The sequence below is a fragment of the Clarias gariepinus genome, chromosome 2, assembly GCF_024256425.1.
Source record: "Clarias gariepinus isolate MV-2021 ecotype Netherlands chromosome 2, CGAR_prim_01v2, whole genome shotgun sequence".
In the NCBI taxonomy this organism is placed as follows: domain Eukaryota; kingdom Metazoa; phylum Chordata; class Actinopteri; order Siluriformes; family Clariidae; genus Clarias; species Clarias gariepinus.
This window is the reverse complement of record NC_071101.1, coordinates 18,532,501-18,552,348: the sequence shown is the minus strand read 5'-3', so window position 1 is coordinate 18,552,348 and position 19,848 is coordinate 18,532,501. Positions and strand designations below refer to the sequence as shown.

The following is a 19,848-nucleotide window of genomic DNA, read 5'->3' as shown; positions in this document are numbered from 1 at the left end:
ATCTACAACATAATTAAACATTAGTAGCACATCGAGCCATTTTGTTATACATAAGAAGTTCTGTACAAAGGAAATTATTCATTTGGATAATCTCATAAACCAGCAGCCCATTCCTCTTGATGTACCCCCCCCCCCATAACCCCCCTTTCCCCCATTCCTACCCCAGCAATATAAGCATATAAGTCTTTTTGCAGCGAGAAAGTCATTAAATCAATCAGATGAGTTAGATCCCGTTGGGACAATCCATAATATATATGTTTTTTTTCCTCTGCCAATTTCTCTCACTGTTTTGTCCTTTGTGAGTCCATCCCAGAGTTGTGCATGTGTATATTTGTATTTGTATTTGTATTTGTGTGTACTGTGTGTGTGTGTGTGTTTGTGGTTCAGCAAGCCAGAGATGTAAAAAGTTCCTCGTACGTCGTAGTGTGTGAGGTCGGATAAAGGGAAGGTAGAGCATGGGCTGGATGTTGGTGTCGGTGGGAATGTTTTCCTCAAGGATCACACAGTCATTGGAGAAAGGTAAAAGGAGGTGAGGATGAAGGATGACGCGTCTGCTTTTCGTCATTATGAACAGCGCCCTCATGGGTGGAGCAGGGGAACGGGGTGTTAATAGCTTTTCTGGATAATTCCTGGTAGTAAAGACAAGTCATCACACAAGTGAGGAAAGTGGACACAAAAGAAAAGTTATGAAACTAAAAAAAGAATGAAAGCCTGTCACAAAGGAGGATGACAATGGAGACGAGTTTAGGGAAATGACATGAGGGAAGAGTGTGTATACATGTGCTCTTTTTTTTTTTTTTTTTACAGTCATTCCATCATACAAAAGTCTATTGAACAAGATTATCTTTTGATAAAGTGTGCAAGTCAGTGAAAATTATTGTATTATTTTCTACAGATCTCTAGGGCTGCTCCTGCGTTCCGACAGAAGCCACCATCCTGGCATTGTCCCTGGTATTAGACGCCAGGCATTTAGAGTCACAAGGTTCGGGATCGTGCCGCGGGTGTCTGTTGGGCGTGCCAGGTGGATGGAGCACCTGGCTGTTCTTCTCGTCTGAAAAAAGTTGTTTAATTACGTCAAAGAAGTTACTCAATGGGCTGCCTAGGTACACAGACGGGAAGAGAAAAAAGAAGAAAGAAAAAAAAAAGAGAAAGAGAGAAAGAGAACAAACAAACAAATGAATAATGGGCTTCACACAAGCAGAAGTGGCCAGAAAAAGATGGAAAGATGAGAAAAAGAAGAAGAAAGAGGTGCCAGATGAGTGAGAATACGAGGACTCAGAGGTGTTTCGCCGCCAAATCATGGCACTTTATTTATTTTAAGCCAAATGGAGAGAGTTGGGCATGTGAAACCCAACGCTATACAGAATTTGGGTTGCACTTCTATTCTTTAAGTATAGACAGAGAAACAGGATGTTCAGATCGCAGGACAAAAAGTAAAACCAAAACCCATCATGTCAGATGTTTTCACGGAAAAAGGAAAAACGTACAATAACGCCTTCCAGTAATCTTTTGTTAATTGTTACAGTAAATCACATTGTTGCCACATTTTCTCGACTTTGATCACGTTCATGCTTTTTTTTTTTTTTTTAGCTCTTTGAAGACCATGACTTCAGCAGTCGGATGAAACCCAGATAAAAGAGCTGATCTTTATCTAGTGTTGATCAGAATCACGTCACTGATGACGGGTGGATGATAATCACTTTTCACCATGAGGTCGAATGTGATTGGTTAATTTTGAGCAGATGCCCCATTATTATAAACTTGTGTGAGGAGTTTATTGCAAAGGTGTAAAAAGATCTGACATGATTTAATTTTTTACAATTACAAAAAAACTTGCAGTATTAACAGGGGCGTGTATATTTATATTATAATCAACTTTTATATTCATTTATATTAGATATTGAAACCCAGCCTGCAGTTTTCTTCCCATTAACACATACCAAGGTTGCCAGTTAAAGCAAAAAACATCTGCACTATATGTCCGTGGTTTGATCCTAGCCACTAATCCCAGTGTACAGTCCTAACTGATAATCCCAGAATACACTATGAACCACTAATCGCTAACCAGTCTCACACACACACACACACACACTTATATTCAGAAATACTCAAACAGTATCCAGTAGTAAACTAGTTGTGTTGTAAACATGGGTGTAGTGTTCCCCTGAGCTCCCCCGAGCACATACCATTAATCAGTGCAGTGTGGGAGTGAGCTTGTGTTCTGACACACACATACACACAAACGCACAGAAACACACACGCACGCACTGAGTCGCTCGATACCGAGTGAGAGGCAGGAAGCAGTGGCAGTGATGGCTGTGTGTGAAACTGCATTTGACAGAAAGTAACAGCGAGAAAGCAAAAGAGGACAAATGGTGAAGAGCAGGAGGAGAAAGAGACAGAGAGAGAGTGAGAGGAAACAGAGAAGAGTGATGGAATGCAATGAGCTCGGATGTTGTGCCATTCAAGCCAGGTGTGTCTCCTATTCCTGATCTCAGAACACACCACGTGAGACAGTCTTTTTTATTTTTACTTATCATTCAGAAACAAGATCTGATTCAATTGGGAACCAATAGAACCTGCGCACATACAGTAGCTCTAGTTCATTTTCACCACTGCATCATCATGTTGTATTACAGATCATCTAAACATGAGACCACGTCGACCAAGACGATGCGATTGTTGAATTGGGTCGCTCTTTCCATCATACATTTAGTTACCCTGTGTGAACAAATTTACTGATGAAGAAACAATATTAACAAAGTAAGGCTGTTGAACAACAGAAACAGCTGTTTGTTTATACTGTATTTGTGCCATAAAATAAAACCTAAATGTGCAGGCAGGTTAAGAAATGAAACTGCTCTTGAAAGCACAAATACTCTATTTGCGATCACACTATTGCATGGTGCCAACATCGCTAAAAAGGAAATCCTAACAGAATTCAATCTTGTGTTTGTTGATGGTTGAGACAAGTATTTTGTCCAGGTGTGTGCCAAGCAACAGCGAGGCAAATGGCTATTAAATTACTATTAAAAACATCTTCACGGGTTTATGACTAACCTGCAAACAGTCCCAGCATCAATGTTTATTGACAAAGTCCAAAAATTCACAGATCAAATTATGCCACGTTAAAGCCAGTAAAAAAAGAAAGTAAACTTTCTTCTTCAAACAAATCCTGTCTTAGGGATCAACAAAGGCAACTTGGTGGAGCTGGTGCTTGAACTGCTCACCTTCTGGTTGGTAACCAAGAACTTTAACCTGCTGGGCAACAGCACAACTAGCCCCAAAAAATCATGACAAGGGAGAGCACAAACAGTCCCCCGCTATCAGGAAATTATGCAGTCAAGTGTCCTACGTTTGGAGAATTGGGAAAGGATCAGCACTGCCTGAGTGTGATGGCCGAGCCCCAACTTGGGTGGACCTCCATCATGAAGGCAGTAGAGGCTCAAACGATTAAAGGGTTACTGGGTTTCTGATCGGAAAGTCAAGGTTTCGAGCCCCAGCACTGCCAAGTCGCCACTGTTAAACCCTTAAGCAAGGCCCTTTACCCTGTCTGCACTGTACCCTCACTGTCCCTGCGCTCTGTCTCCAGCTTTTTAACTGGAATAAGCAAACAAAAATGCTCCCCAAGTATGACAAGGGAGAACAAGACTTGACCACTGACGGGTCAAAAGTTGGCACCTCTAGATATAGAACAGTATTTCTCTCCAATTAGCAAAAAACTACTCATCCAATACACAAGTACCACTAGGTCTTTCTGGTACCCATCCTGAGCAAGTACAGAATTTGGACATTTGGTCCTTGAACCGAAAAAACGAGAAAGCAGCTTTCCCTGGTTTTCTCAAATGTTTGTGCAGTGAGAAAAGCCGTTTAATTAACGAGACACATAAACCCTGTCAGGACCTCGTCTAGCATCCTCAATCACATTAGTGGTGTTATTAGCGCGACATGAATCATGGTTGAGCTCTGAGGCATGAATCCACTGTCGACGTTAGAATTTAGTTTGACCAGTTCCAGTATCTGAATAACAACATTTGCAATGATTGAAGGCATAATTTAAAGCAGATCTTGTAATGCATCAGTGGAGCAATCTAAAGTAACTGCAAATTTCATTAAATCTCGGGAGTGTAGAACTAGTTTGGTCTCAGTAGGGGGAGCTGTCATCAAGCAGATGTAGGGGACACAGGCTTGCGGCAGCAGATCGTGTATGAGTCAGAAGGAAAGACATGCATAGAGGAAGGGCAAAGGTGCTTCTCCTTCTTTACCTCCTTTTTTTTTTCATTTGCACTTTAAATAGAATCAGTGGCAGCTCTTTGGGAAACAATCCGTCTTCCGTTAAATGATGCAATCTTTTCTTTATCGCCGTGTTCATAATAATCTGGATGCATGAAGGTTTGTTAGAGGTAGTAAACAGGAAGATCCCAGTGGGCCAGTACAAGTGTTTATAGGCCGAGTATGCCCCATAAAAAGCTTTCTAGCACCTGTGTAATTGTATTCCCGAGCTCTCGGAGTACGTCCACAATCTGATCAATGCATGTTTAGAGTGAGTGGGTGTGAGGTATTGCTATGAGGTGGTTCGGAGTGAGGGGAGTGGGGGGTGGGAAACGTGCATGTAGTGGAGGATGAAAGAGGGTTTTGGGACAGGGCCATGTGGGGGGATGGAGCTTTACTCACCAGCCAGCTGCTGGACTCCAGGCTGGTCGTGTGTGCTTAACAGCTGCGTCTGGATCGTCTCCACCACTCGCTTAAAGCGCCGACTCGGACCTGGAAGCAGATACAGTGCACATCAACCTGCAAGACATGGACTGGAAACAATCACGACTACACAGCTCTCAAGTCGGAATTCAGCTGGACAGCTGTCTATAAAGCCTCCCCAAGCCAGATTTTATACAATGGTTCCAATGACGAAGAACACTCAGGCATTAGCTTGTTAAATAATCTGCTTCTATGAGAACAATCTGACTAATGGCACTTCCTTTGTTTTTGTTCTGCTTGTAATTGCCTGTGAGGGCAACAGAAACTGGATGTCACTGGCAGCAGTGATAATTAGAGTGTGGAGCTTATATTAGCACAGTGACTGCTCGAACGCACAGCAGAGGAAAGAAGGCAGCCTGCTGGAGAGGAACTATGACATCTCTGTCCTTTTCTGTGTTTCTTCCTATCTGAATTTTCTAGGTGCGCACGGATCCAGAGAACTGAACAATTGCAACATCAGACATACAAATAAAAAAATTGGAGGAAAATATTGGAATCTCTATCTGTGAGTAAGAAATTAATTTTCTTATTTATTTATTTATTTATTTATTTATTCATTTAGGTACAGTCTAGACATAGACCTGAGTAAATATTCATCAAACATCAGTCTACATTCTAGGAAAAACAAAAAGCATAGAATGAGCGACAGTTCTGTGGGGGCAAACGCATTATTGAGAAGAGACGTCAGAGGAAGCAGGTGGTAACTCATACAGCCGGGGTCAGCAGAAAAGCATTTCAGCAGGCACAAAACACCAAAAAGTGGATGCTCTACAATAGCAGAAAAGCAAAAAAAAAAATCAAAAACAGGACTGGACAGTTGAAGATTAGGGGAAAAAATTTTGTTTTGTTTTTTTCCAGGTTTTTGCTACTGTAGCGCATCCATCTGGAGATGTGCTGAGCATGGTTAAAACAAGTGTTTGAGTTACCATAGACTCCCTGTCAGCTCAGACTAGTCTGGTCTTCTCCTCTGATCTCTCTCATTAACAATGCATTTTCAAGATTTTTCAAAGCAAGATTTCAGCTCAGAGGATAATTTCTGGTTTTCACACTATTCTGGGTAAACTTTTGAGCCTACAGTATGTTACGTAAAACTCCCAGGTGATCAGCGGTTTCTTTAATATTCAGAAAAGTCCATCTGGTTGGCAACAACACTGGCAAAATAGAAAACCCACTGGGATCACTTTTTTTTAACCCCATTCTGATGTTCCAACATTACCCGATGCTACCTGTATCTGCATGATTTAAATTTTTATAGACATTCTAGAACAATACTGGATTTTTTTCATGAAATAAGAAATATGGCATTAGGTAATTAAGTAGCAACTACAAAACCAATTGGTGTTTTAACACATTAAAGGTCAGTTGTTCTGGGATAGTTTTTGCAAGATCAGTATTGTCAAGTGCATTTGCAAAAGTCATCAAGCACCTATGATGAAAGAAAGCGGCTCTCATGAAGACCTTCCCAGAAAGGCAAGACCAAAACTTACATCTGCTGCAAAGGAAAAGTCCATTTAGAGTTACCAGCCTCAAAAATCACCAATTAACAGCATCTCAGATTGGAGCCGTTATGAAGGTTTTACAGAATATAATTAGCAGAATCTCAATATCAACAGTTCAGAGGAGTTTACTGCACATTCTGGATGAAAAATCAAAAACGACTATGGAATTTAAAGGTGTGTCCAAACTTTCGACATTATTTCAGACCCAATATGGCTTTAAAACTAACATTAGAATATCGAATGGGATCAGACTAACAGCACTCACATTTTTTCTTTGCCGTCGATTCTTTACTTATTTAACAATAGCTACACTAATGAAGGTAATAATCATAACATGTCACAACATTTCTGATACATTAAGAGATGTTTTTGTATTCAGTGTATGGGCGAGTACAGATCCAGATGTTCGAGCCACAATTATACTGCATATGCAAATTCTGGCCACATCTTATTTGGCAATAAAGCCTCAAATGGTTCTTGATGCCATCTCTAAACCTATACTAGGTTGGTTTCAGACAAGGAACTTAAATGCTCTCGTTGGTTGAGAACCAGCTCATTTATTGCAGTATAAGAGAAGAATATTCTGAGATTAGCTTCAGAACATTCATAGGCACCTTGACAGATTAAAAGGTTTTGAGAGAGAAATAAGGTATAGCACCTCCAGTCTGACCTCCTGTAGTGAACTCATGTCAAACACAGAAGGCACGGAGTGAGCTGCACTTTACAAAAGTGCCATTTCCTCTTTTTGAGTTTAAAAAAGCCCCAGGCAGCCTGAGAGAGGGCGTTTGAGAACGGCAGTCCTGCGATGGGGGAAAAGGTGGATGTGCTCTAAAAGCCACTGTTGACTAGAAAATGATGGCTTGTGATAATAAGGCTAGTGAGGCGTGGTTACCTGAGAGCAGGGTAAAGGTGACGGAGTAAATGCCGTTCTCCTTCGTGGCTGTGCTGCTCTCTGTGTAAGTGATGTCCACCTGGAACTTGACAGGCTTCTGGAAGACAGTGGGACCTGTTGTAGACTTGTATTCTGCCCGGAAACTCGTCTGAGAGATAACGCTGTGACTAAGACTAGGGATCTGCAGAGGAGAACAAAGAGGAGGTGGAAGGAGATCCATGGGACAGAGAAATAACAAAAGGAGAGATGAGATTAAAAGATGAGATAAGAAAAAACAAAACGGATATAGTATAGAGAAATAAGGGAGAAGGCAAGACATTAGGAGGAGAGAGAAATGCATGAGAAATACAAGAAAAGGAATTGAAAAAATCGAGCAAGATGTGAGAGTAGAGGGAAAGTAAGGTTTCATTAAGAGAAAAGTAACAGTGAAATGAGAAGAGAAAAGAAGAGATGACAAGATGAAAACAGTAGAACAGAAGAGAAAGTTAAATAAACAAGAGAAGATGGTTAAGGAAAAGGAGATGGAAAAAAGAGAAAAAAAATCAGAAGAAGAGAGACTGGAAGATGTTTACATTTATGACATCACCTTAAAAAAATACCAGCACGGAGTCTGTTTTAAAGAGCATGCCTACTGTACATGCATCAGTCTGTACCTAACATCACTGTCTGAAAACCTTCTCCATCAGAGTAAGACCAACAACAGCAGGCCATCGAATTGTTGCTTTCACAAGCTAATGACCACGTCTCAGCAGCAGCTTGGAAAGCGTGCCGTCGTGGACTCCGCCACCTCCACACACCGAACGCGTCTTTCACTGCAACAGCATCTATATGCTAATGATCACTGCTCTCGCTTCATTTTCTATTGACCTACAATGAAAGTCTCGCTTCGGGGGAATATAAAAGTGCTGTAGCCTAGCATTTTACCAAATCGTGATATAAATCAGTGCAAGTCAGCTAAATGTGCGAACACCGAGCGTATCAACACGCTTGTAGACATATACAGACTCGTTTTCATAGATTCGGAGACGTGGCTCAGAAACGTAAGAACGATGACGAGGTTTGCGTACCGAGAGAAAGGCTTGCACTATGTCTGCCTTGATGGAGCTCAGAGGCTTGTCCTTGATCACCACGAAGATCTGCTCCTCCTTCTCCAGGTTGATAAAGTTACCAAACCATGACTTTTTGGCAAGTCTGTGAATGGAGAGAAAAATAAAATAAAACATCATAAAACTAGAGGAAAAGAGATGCACTGATAACAGTAATGGTATTGGATATCCGTCCAATACCGCATTCTGATCTGATGTTCTTTACTGGAAGTGTACGAATGAACACATGACACAAAGTGACAGAGATCTCAACTTACTCCTTGATTAATGATGGCAATCAACACGAAAGCAGATTGTAAACTGCACCGTTAGAATATTAATAGGAGGAACTGTGGTGTTTTACTTTATTAGACTCAACCTGGTAAGAATAAAACTCAGCCGAGGAGTTCATCACTAGCAGCACACAGCAGCTGCCAACGCCGCAGGTAATGCTCACCAGGCGAGAAAAATGTCTGTAGACAACAAGTGAGTGAGATTAACAAATTTTATCCAGGTTTTTATTTTTGATGATCAGCTGCTATGAGTATTTGGGCAGTGAAGGATTTTAATTCAATAAAAAGATAAAAATACAATTTATTTGCAGGTGTTCAGAAGCATGTTTATAAAATGAAACAAAATCTTACACTTTACTGTAACCCTTCCTACTGTAATCCAAGGTTACTAATGTAGCTAGTTTAGACAGATCGTCAAAAAACAAGACAAAATGAACCCGGCAGTCTTGGTGCATGAACACGCATGCACTATACAGCTGAAACACTTCAATGCAAAAACATTAGGTCCAATATTGCGTAGGTTCCCCGTGTGTTCTGGCCCCTCAGGGCATGACTCCATGGGGTGTCCTGTGGTGTCTGGCACCGAGGTGTTACTGCCAGAACCTTTGGGTGGGACCTCCACGGATCAAACTTGTTTGTCCAACACATCCTATGGATGCTTGACCGGACTGAGATTTGGTGATTATGGACGCTGGATCAACAACATTGATCAACAACTCTTTGCACGCTGAGCCTCATATGCAGCAGACTGTGATGCCTTAGTTGTTTCTGGTGCCTTTCTATCATAGCCGCTTTTTGACTAGATTGTGCTGCATTGGCTTTTCTGTTGGATCGGTTCAGACGGGCTAGCCTTTGGTTCCTGCAGGCATAAGTGAGCCTTGTGTGCCCATGAGCCTGTCACCAGTTTGCTGATGTACAGTTGTTGATCAATGTTATTCTCTTTACCTTTGAATGGTCACACTCATTCACACACTATGGGCAATTTGGGAACGCCAATTAGCCTAACCTGCATATCTTTGGACTGTGGGAGGAAACCGGAGTACCCGGAGGAAACCCACCAAGCACGGGGAGAACATGCAAACTCCATGCACACGGAGACGAGAATTGATTAATACTAAGTAGGTTAATCATTTCAGTCTCACTATCAAGGACGGCTATCAAGTAGTCCTAGCATATACACGCTCACACTTGTATTCATTCTGATAATTTTGCTGTCTTTCTTTACGAATCCAAGCTGCTCTAAACATCTTTAAACAGTCCGGTTAAACATCGCATAGTAACCTTTTTTTCCCTAACATTACTCATTGTCCCAGTTACAGAAGTTTTAGTCTGTAAAGATAAGCTTTTCCAAACACCCACACTGTAAAAAAAAAATCTGATTTCATGAGACAGACAGAGACGAAATGCAGAACAAAAGAGACAGAGAGGATGCAGTCCTAGCCAGCATGTAAAGTGAAGGGAGAATCTATTACAGAAAACAAAAGGGGAAAAAAACGAACATAAAAGAAGTGTGCGGTCCTGCCAAAGACGAGGCTTTGTTTAGAAGGAAAAACTTCTGACTGTTGCCGTGTGTGTGGCATGTGTAGTAAGAAGAGCCATATTGGGAGGCAAACCTGATAAAACTTCCAACAAAGAAGAAAGCAAGGGAGAAAAAAAATCAGGGAGTAGGAGGAAGAGAGAGAGAGAGAGAGAGAGAGAGAGAGAGAGAGGAGGGCTGAAAGGATTGTTAGCAACAGGCATAAGCTCACATTAATTTTGGAAGCTGGAAGAATCTGCCTGAGGTACAAATACTTTAAATTAATCGGTAATCATTATTAAGCATGGGGGGGGGGGATTATAATGTTTAATAAATAAACATTATATCACTATATATCAGAATATTATCATAGATGCAATACTGATAAAGTATACGAGTAACAATAAAAATAAAGCAGAACAAGAATACGCCTTATTCGTTATCAAATTTCTTTTCTGTTTCTTACTTTTATGGAAACAATATGGACGTTAAATGTGTTGAAAACCCCCTAGATGGTCAGCTTTTTTACCACACATGCTTGCTATTTGCAAGAGACACTGCCTGATTACAAATGGCTAAAAATAGCATCACGAGTGGCACTGCTTTTCTGCGTTTCATTGAGTGTTTTCCTATGTGTGTATGATAAGACCCGTGCTACAAGGCTCAGCCACAGTGGTTCCACAGGACTAATGCTGAGTCATTGACAGGTAATTATCTCAGCATGCACTACACATCAAACCTTGAGGTGGATAAGAGCGGAAGACAAGTTCGGGTGAGTCAGTGCCCATGGTTGCCTCGGATTCCTGTTCTTGGCAGACTGGAATGGAAGCTGATGTGGTTTTCTGCTGTTGCAGCGTATTCACCTTAAGCTTTGATGATTTATGCATGCCGAGATGCTTTTCTGCCCAAAGTTGAAAAGAGTGTTTATTTGATTTACTATATATTTGTAGAAACTGTTGTTCTAAAGCAGGTTCTGAAATGCTTAAGTCAGTCCATCTGGCGCCAGCAACAAATCTTCTACAAAGATCAGACTTTTATTCACTCTGCTTGATGTGAACATTACCTGAAACTCGGTGCTATTAAAGTGCATGGTGAGTTGGTGTTATTTTGTGAAAATACCAAAAGGCAGAGACAATATGAGTTTAGATGTGAGAATGTGTGTATATTTATAGTGACTTACTCCGGGGAAGACTCTGGTGTAAGGGTGGACATCTCATCTTGAGTAGGAACTGTTCAGAAGAAGGAAATAATGTGTTGTATTTACAGTCAAACGAAACATCCACCCCCAAAGGGGGTTGCTAAAAATATTGAGAAAATGTAGTATAGTTCTCCCTGTGGACAAAAGATGTGATGTCACTAATTAGTTCTAGCCTATCTGGCTGAAGAGGTGTCCTAATTAACTGAAATCAAGTGAGGAACTGTCTATGGGACAATGGTATTCGGCTTCTGGAGCCATGGCCTGGGTTATGTCCAGACCTAAGCCCAATAGAAAACATGATCTTCAAGAAGCAATTAGGCAGGCACGGAGGGAGCAAGTGACACCAGAGTGTTGCAGATGTCTTTTTAACTCTATGTCCAGCTGGATCCAGCAGGTTTTGGAGAATAAAGGACTTCATACTAATTATTGATTGTTGTACAGCAATTTCAAAGCATAAAATATCAAATGATTATTCTTGGTGTTTACCGGTGGTTGGCATACACTATGTCGCTTTACCACCATCTTCTAGGCTTGATCGCCGTTATCTTCAATTCAGTTTAAATCCATTTTCTAGTCCTGTCGCCCTTAAGAAACCCATCAAATACTTTCTTTCTTGTCTACTTTATCCATTTTTTTTTAAATCATCATGAATTATTAAAACCCTGAACTTCCCTTTTCTGCCTCAATACTTTTGGCCAGCACTGGACATTAATGGTACTGTATGTCTCTACTAAGTAGTAAAATAATCACTTCTAGTTTAACCCACTATTTAACTTTTTTCAAGCAAATGAAGGTGACTGCGCTAGACGAAAGATTTGACATCATAGTACCTTGTAGTTTCCTGCGATGGAAGCGTGGAGAGCCCAGGAAGCTGTTCTTAATGGAGTTGAGACGTGTCCTCCAGGGCATGCCCCCAATGGAGGGGCTGGGAGGCGGTGTCGGGGTCGGCGTTCCAGCGGGGCTCTCCTTCGGCGTGTGGACAGGCGTTCCTTTGGGAGTGGGCAGTGGGCTGCCCCTGGGGGAAGGGTGAGGGGTCACCTGGATGATGGGGATAGATTTGGTGCTAAGGTCAGAACCAGGTATGGGATGGAAGTGATGTAGTCGGATAGGGGCTAGGGGTATGACAGGAGTCAAGGGCACTGAAAGCTGTGGGGGAGTAGTGCGTGTTGCCCTGCTTACCATGGGACTGCTGGGAGTAGGTGACTGTTGAGGGCAGCATGGACTGAAGGGCTCTGAGTGGGCAGTTGAAATGGACTGAGAATCACTCTCTGGCAAGGGGTTGGACCTTGTTGCATGTAAGGGCTTATTAGAGACTTTGCGCTTAGCAGGAAGAGTCTGTGTTTTTGGGCAGAGCAAAAGCGGCCCATGCACTGCTTTTGGGGAAAGAGAATTTAATGTTGGCGTGTGAGCCCCAACATGGTTAGCATGGGGCTGGTCAGGGGAGTCAGGAGGACTGGTTTGAGACGAGAAGGTAAATTGAACCGCCTGAGGAGGTACACAGAACTTTGGAAGGGGCTACAGGATAAGCATGCACCAGAGCATTACAGAAGGCAAATAACGACAGCGCAATGGCAGGGGATGATTTAACAGCCACAACAACGCAAGAACAGGTCACACATGGATGCAGACAGGGTCAGAAAATATTGAGCCAAGGTAATGCAGAAAGGAAAAAAAAGAAAAGAACATGCAGTTAGCCAAGACCAGAAAAGGCAGAAAGCCATTTATGAAGTACGAGAAGAAGAATTATTCGAAAGGAAAGGAGAGAAGAAGGTGCTGGTGGCTACGATGAAGGTGGAAAGCTGTGGATCAAGCAAGAGTCAAGCAGAGAATGCACACAATGAAATGTCTGTTCGTTCATAAACCTATATCATTTTATACAGTTAAGTGCAAAAGTTTGTACACCCCACTTTCAAATGATTACTCCATCCAAGACATTTAATCTGAACCAATATCGTGAACCAATTCAATCTTTCTGAATATAATATCAAGTTTTGCATTACTTTTTTTTTTGTTCCCTTCACTCTTTATCTGTCCCTTTGCTGTGTTTTTTGTGCTGTGCTTTTGTGATTCCATCGCCTCTAAATTGGACTACTCACTGACCACTTGAGAGTTTGTGCTTAATTAAGCTTTTCATGGCTTGAACAAGATTTACGAAAGTAAACCTGCGTTGCTTTAAATCACTGGACAATTTAATGATGCCTATCAAACACATTAAGTGGAGCATCTGAAAAGCGATGAAACTGTTTCAAACTTTCTGTGAGAAACAATCTTTGTGGCAATGCCAGCCAAAGTGTAGAGATGAGCTACAAAATAATTTTTCATTGAATTTCAGTCAGACACCTAAGGAGAAGCAAACTTCTGATCAGTAGATTATGCATTCACCAGAATCAGTATAAGATTTATGAGCTGGAAATATTCCAGAACTGCCATGTTATAAAGCTGATTTATTTCATACATATCTTTTGATTTTAGTCATTTGATTTGTGATGTACTGAGAACACATTGATCTGAGTCATACAGTACGTGTTCCCTACCTAAGCCCTGGCCACTGATTAACTGAAAAGACAGGGTGAAAAGTCCTAACATCTACTATATGCTTTCTTAATTCTTTTAACCAATCTTTCTGCATGTGCAGACTGAAGAAGCGGAGCTTATAGAGTGGATTTCAGGAATGAGTTTCTCTTTTTAAATCAGCCGCGGGTTCAGTATCATGCAGCGCTGGAAGCTTTAGGCACAGGTAGCTGTAATCTGTAAGGGCTGTGAAACAAGTCAGCCAGAAAACTTTAGCCACAAGCTCCTCCTCAAATCACAGAAGAAACTGGCTTTTTACACGACTTTCCCTGAGCTGGATTTCCGCCGGGCTCAGAAGAGAACAGGGGGAGGGATAAAGGAGGATCTCCATGGATTGAAAGAAGTAACCCACACACACGCGCACGCAGACAAGGTATAGGCAATGGAAGGTTAAGACAATTGTTTTACAGCCTATTGGATCTGTACTGCGTTATAAATACTGTAGCTGTCATTATTATTTTTTGTAGTTATTTAGCTGCCTGAGCTAGTTTTCACTTTGTTGTTAATTTCGTCCTATTGTTAATACGTTGAGACCCAATAAGATTTTTAGAGAATTTGGTTCAAAGGTTTTCATTTCCTCATCTGAACTGAATATGCAACAATAATTCTCTAATAACTTACTTAAAATGGAAACGTTCCCATATAACACAATACTCTTCCTGCCAATTCATCCACTTCCTTTAACTCAGGACTAAACCCTGGTTATGCCATTTCAAAAAACACACAATGTAATTTTTTTTAGTACTTAATTTTTATGTTCTAAAATATCCACCACCCGCTTTTAGATTCCAAATTTTGCAAGTTTGTGGATAAAATATCGGCACCTTATCAATCAAAAACAAACTTTTGCTCTTGAATTCTAATTAATTAGGTTAACAATCACTTCTGAAACAAATGAAGCTCAATTTTGAGACATTGTTACCTTTATCGAGTCCTAATACAAAACATTTAAATTCCCTGAAGGAGTGAAGACCTGCTTTATGTTTGACAATTGTGTGTGTGTGTGTGTGTGTGTTATTTAATTTTTTTTTTTCACTAATAATGAAATTTCTTCTCCTAACTCTCGGCTAACTACCTCTACACCTGTAGCACAGAGCCGACTGAGTTCTGCGTGGGTGTACATGTGATTGCGTGGGATGTCAGCGACGGGAGGAAGAGATCAGGCAAAGCAGGCTGACAAAGAAAAAGAAAGACACTCACCCTTGGACTGCTGAGAGGACTGGTGGAGAGACCCGAGGACGCTCCGCTGATAGAGCGTGACCTGCAGAGACACACACACACACACACACACACACACACACTTGTATTTTAGAAACAGACTGCAACAGGAAAGACAGACAGGAAAGGCACTAGGTGTATCAGTAGTGGGTTTATTCCAGAGATCGAGGCTTGATTAGAGGAAACAACTACATTACAATCTAACAAATGATTAATGATGTTAAATAGGTTAAAAACATGACATGATAAGGTGTTAGAGAAAGATCAACCATGGCTTTTCAGCCATTTGAAGTTATATTACTGGAATTGCCATGGAAACAAGTCAGTTCCGGGTTTCATTTATATTCTAGCAGCTATAAACAGTCTTTCCATAAGCAACCTCGTTTTTTTTTTTCTAATTTAAAGTTAATAAGGTAAATAAAGCAGCTTGTTTGGAAAAAAAATGTATTAGAACGAACACGATATTAATTAAACCTCATAGCAGAAGCGCAGAAGAACAGCCTGAGCCGGCCTGCAGAAACCTATTCAACATCTTTGGACCAATCAGAACCAACGAGAACTCCATCGTGCTATAAACAGAGCATCATCTACATCACAGTTTTCAATAAAAAATTCCCTCATGTTGTTCTCCAATGGATGACAGTCGCAGGCATATGCTGCTGAACTTATCGTAACCGCAGTGATGTTTTGAACTTTCCGGTGTTATCGCTCACGCTGAGCCGAGCCTGTTGTTCCTCTCGGGCGACAGATGTCCGCACAGACACCAGCGCACGTTTCGATCACCTCCGAGAAGGAGCAAATGAATTATCACAGTCACCAATCTGTCTTCATCAGCCAAGACGGTTGTCAGTGTAGACGGAGCCCAGCTGTTCCCCTTCTTTCATGTCACTTTTTTCCTCTCTCACCTCCTTTTTCGCTCTGTCCTTTTGTTATCTCCCTGTCGCTCGTCCTCGCCCACACACTCTCTATTCCTTAATTATCCTTTATTTCCCATCATGTTTTATATCCTCTCTTCCTACATTATTCTCTCCATCTTTCTTGTCTCCTGGTCCGTTCTGAAGCTCCCTGAAGTACTCGAGCCAACAGCCAGAGCCAAGCCCTTCGGTCCTGTCTCACAAATCGCTTTGTCTTTCCCTTTTCTGTTAATTCAGCCTTCAGAGACACTGAACCCCGCACGGAGGGTGGGAGAGGGAAAATGCATGAAAATACATGAAATGTGCAGAGAGAGCTGAATCGCAGCACAGTCCTTGCTCATGGTCCAGGAGTGTGTGAGTACACAGAGCCTGGAGCAACGTGTGGGAGTTCAAAAGAGGACACAGAGTGCATTCGTCAGTAAACAACTAGAACAAAAGAGGTGAACGTAATCAAAGACCTAATACAATTGAGTGATTATAAGATAATGAGCACTAAGGATGTGAAGTAAGCAATATCACATAAGAGGGAGTGCTGTAGTACAGAATATCAGCACGGTGAAAAGGTGAGGAGAATAAACCATGGAGGTGTCGAAGAACGACTGAGTTATACTTATAGATTTCCACTTATTCCATTTTAGATGCTTAGTTAACTTCTGGGTTCTGAGGTTAAATCCCAAATTGCATTAAATGGAAAGCTAGCACACTATGTAGGGTGTACGATCCCTTGTTCCACAGACCAAGTAGTGCACTTGATCAGGGTTTAGAGAGAGATTTGAGATTCAGGTTTGTGTTAAGACCTAGTTAGCGTTGTAGGTCGCACTAGTTGTGAACAAAGCAACATGAATCGTTCAGAGGTGATCTGGAAAGAAGTAGAAGCAAACACTAAGGAGAACAAGTTGTTTTTTAACATTATCACATGTGTTTTCTCGCTGAAAATGCATCCGTGACTGGTTTAGAATGTGGATTTTGGCAGGCAGCTGCTCTCGCCTCAGTACTGCAGACCGAACTGACCTACTTTCACCCATTTTAAGCTAAGTTTCAATGTGATTTCAGACTGTATTTTAATTATATGGCCAAAAGTATGTGGATAACAGTATATTATATATGCCTTCTGCCACAAATTTGGAAACACAGACCTGTATTGGATGTCTTTGTAGCTTGTAATGTCAAAAGTTTCCTCCAGTAAAACTAAGCTGGTTAAACCTGCTTCAATGACAAATGCCAAACAAGCTCAATAAAACAAGCTCAATAAAGACTTTTACCCATGCAGGCAAACGACGGTTAGTCTATTTAATGATTGTTAGGACACCTGTAATGTAAAGTGATGCACATGGTTGAACATCAAGGTGCTATGATTCCCTACATCACCCCTCGTGGTCCAATCACATTGCTCGGTCAGAATAATGTGTTGTATAATACAGCCCATATAACACTATTACAGTAAAAAAAAAAATTAAGACACTTTTGTATCACCAAAATGAAAGATTTCTGAAGATTTTCCAGTGGCAAGGCACGTCAACAGTGATGGAGGTCAACATTAAGGACATCTCAGTTTGCATTGATACGTAGCTGTTACCGGAGCAATGAAGTCAGGAAGCTTATAGAGAAAAAGCTCATCTACATTCACTTAGAACCTGAAGGGATAAATGTCACGTTTTGACAGCAGCTATTACGTTACGAACCATTTTGAATTTCTAGTCCAATGCTTTCACCTTGCAGCCTCAAAAACATTTTTTGAGCATTATTATTGAAATGATGATAATATTTTTCTTTGCAAATTATATTATCTCGAGGAAGTGTAGACTTTTTGTGTGCACAGGTTTGCATTAGACTCTTACATTGGACAATAAGTTTTGTCCAATGCAAGAGTCTTAGTAAGTTTTAAGTCTTTGTTTAAGTAAGTTAAGTCTTTTCATTATATGGCCAAAAGTGGATATGGGGGCCTGTCCATCACATGTGCCTTCTGACACAAATTTGGAAACACACAACTGTACTGGATGTCTTTGTTTCCTACTGTATAATGTTACATATTCCCTCCACTAACACTAGGCGGTTAAAACCTGCTCCGATGACAAACGCCCCTGTGCGCTAAGCAAGCACCATGAAGACATGCACCATCCAATGTCTCAGTGGAAGAAATCCAGTAGTCTGCACAGTGCCCTGATATCAACCCAATCAATTGGTTTGCATTGGCAACATTTTTGGCTTACATGGTTACATAGTTTTGAGAAAAAAAAACTACCGTCATTTAGTTCTAATGAGAATGAAAATGGTTTGCGCAACATTGACTGGCACAGTTAATTGATCGTGTGTACTGTGCGTCCGCTGCATTCCAAATGACCGAGCAAGTAGAGCAACGAATCTGCATCAAATTGTGCGTTAAGCTTGAAAATTCCTCCACGGAAACTATTTGGATAATTCCGAAGGCTTTGATGTTTTTTTCGCGATTCAGCCACCCTACAGCCAGGTTTTGGCACCCTGCTACTTCTGGCTTTTCCCAAAATGAAAAATGACCTTTGACAGGATTTCAGACTGGCAATGACACTCAGGGGAAAAAAAGCCAAACACCCCAACGATAACGATTCTAACAAAGGATTTTGCAGACTGTTTTGAACAGTGTAAGAGACCCTGGGAGAAATGTCTGAGGTTCCAAGGGGCTTACTCTGAAGGGGACTGAGGCCTCATTGTCCTGTGAACAATATTTCTTCAATCTCCTTCAATAGATGTCTCATTTTTTTATATTACATGGCTGCATACTTTCCAGACAGACCTTGTATATAACTAGATCCTTCAAACGTCTAAGCGCGAGCTTTTAAATGGTTTTAAGAAGACTGGTGATAATTCTGCAGTGCACAGCACATCATATGCTATGTTAAGTCTAGTTTAAGATGTAAACCACAATATTGCACTTTTAATAAAAGGTTAAATATGAAAAGTCACTGTACAAAAGTAATTACATTTTCAGATAATTATATTAGGGGCGTTCAAGTCAAACCGGGACTCCTGGGGAAATTTCTTGTTAATGAAGGGGTAAAACCCATTGACATTTACAGAAAACTGCAAAGTGAATAACGATTCGGGCCGGAATCGTTATTTAATTAAGGAAGCCTGATGCTTGAAAACTGACAGTTAGCTTGTTGCCAACTTGCAGAAGAGATGCATGTGCCTGTGTAAACTGTACACACAATCATTCAGGAACTCGTCTGCCACAATCACATCCCCTGTACAGTCCTGAACAGAACCTCACCTTAACCATTTCCCTATGTTGATGCCATTAAAGGAGTTCCTGGAAGGCCGGGGTTTCAGACTTAAATCTGATCATGGCTCATGGTTTTTGTACTGATAAAATTAGACTGTTAGCTCTCACTAACTTTTGCCTTGATGGCATCCAAGCAGTAGTGAAACGCTGGTATAAGTACATTAGTGTACAAAAATAAAGGTAGTTTTATTGCAATCAAAAATCCCGGTTTGACTTGAACACGGCTTTTTTCCTAGGTGCTAGGCTTATGACCCATGCAGTGATTCCCACACCAGCTTCCAGCACATTTAAATGAACCACTATATTGAGCTGTATGATGAGGACTCGATGTGGGTGGTTTGATGGCTTTATATCACAGTTTAAGTGACACTAGAGCATTCGCTCTCACTAACTAACTCAGCCCATCAGGCTGCCTAGGCATCAGCAGGACTGGATTCTGAGCACAGCCTGTAAGGCAGCACGTTCTGTCAGTGCTGCCCCTAGTTTGTGAGACTAATGTTAGTGTTTAAGACGGGTCCAGAATGCTACGGGGCAGCTTGCTGAAGCTGAGTGGGAGCTGAAGAGAAAAGGGAAAGCGTCAGGAATCCTATTAACCAAACACAGCCCAGCCCAAAGGCATGATGGGATTAAAGAAGCAACCCAGGGCAG

The 19,848-nt window shown here is 41.3% G+C and overlaps 1 protein-coding gene across 7 annotated transcripts in view; it reads right to left on the bottom strand.

Annotated features, from left to right (window-relative positions):
• Positions 1-156: 156 nt before the first annotated feature.
• brsk2a (BR serine/threonine kinase 2a) overlaps positions 157-19,848 on the bottom strand; it is a 215,609-nt gene continuing 195,917 nt past the window's right edge. For 2 of the 7 annotated variants that reach the window (XM_053490582.1, XM_053490585.1), the window contains 7 exons: positions 15,010-15,070; positions 12,069-12,753; positions 11,221-11,269; positions 8,214-8,337; positions 7,147-7,327; positions 4,675-4,764; positions 157-1,099 (listed from right to left, as the gene is read on the bottom strand). In XM_053490582.1, coding sequence (XP_053346557.1) covers positions 900-1,099; positions 4,675-4,764; positions 7,147-7,327; positions 8,214-8,337; positions 11,221-11,269; positions 12,069-12,753; positions 15,010-15,070 — 1,390 coding nt within the window. In that variant the 3' untranslated portion in view covers positions 157-899. The remainder of the gene's footprint in view (positions 1,100-4,674; positions 4,765-7,146; positions 7,328-8,213; positions 8,338-11,220; positions 11,270-12,068; positions 12,754-15,009; positions 15,071-19,848) is intronic. The other 5 variants (XM_053490587.1, XM_053490588.1, XM_053490583.1 and 2 more) reach the window with 4 other exon arrangements.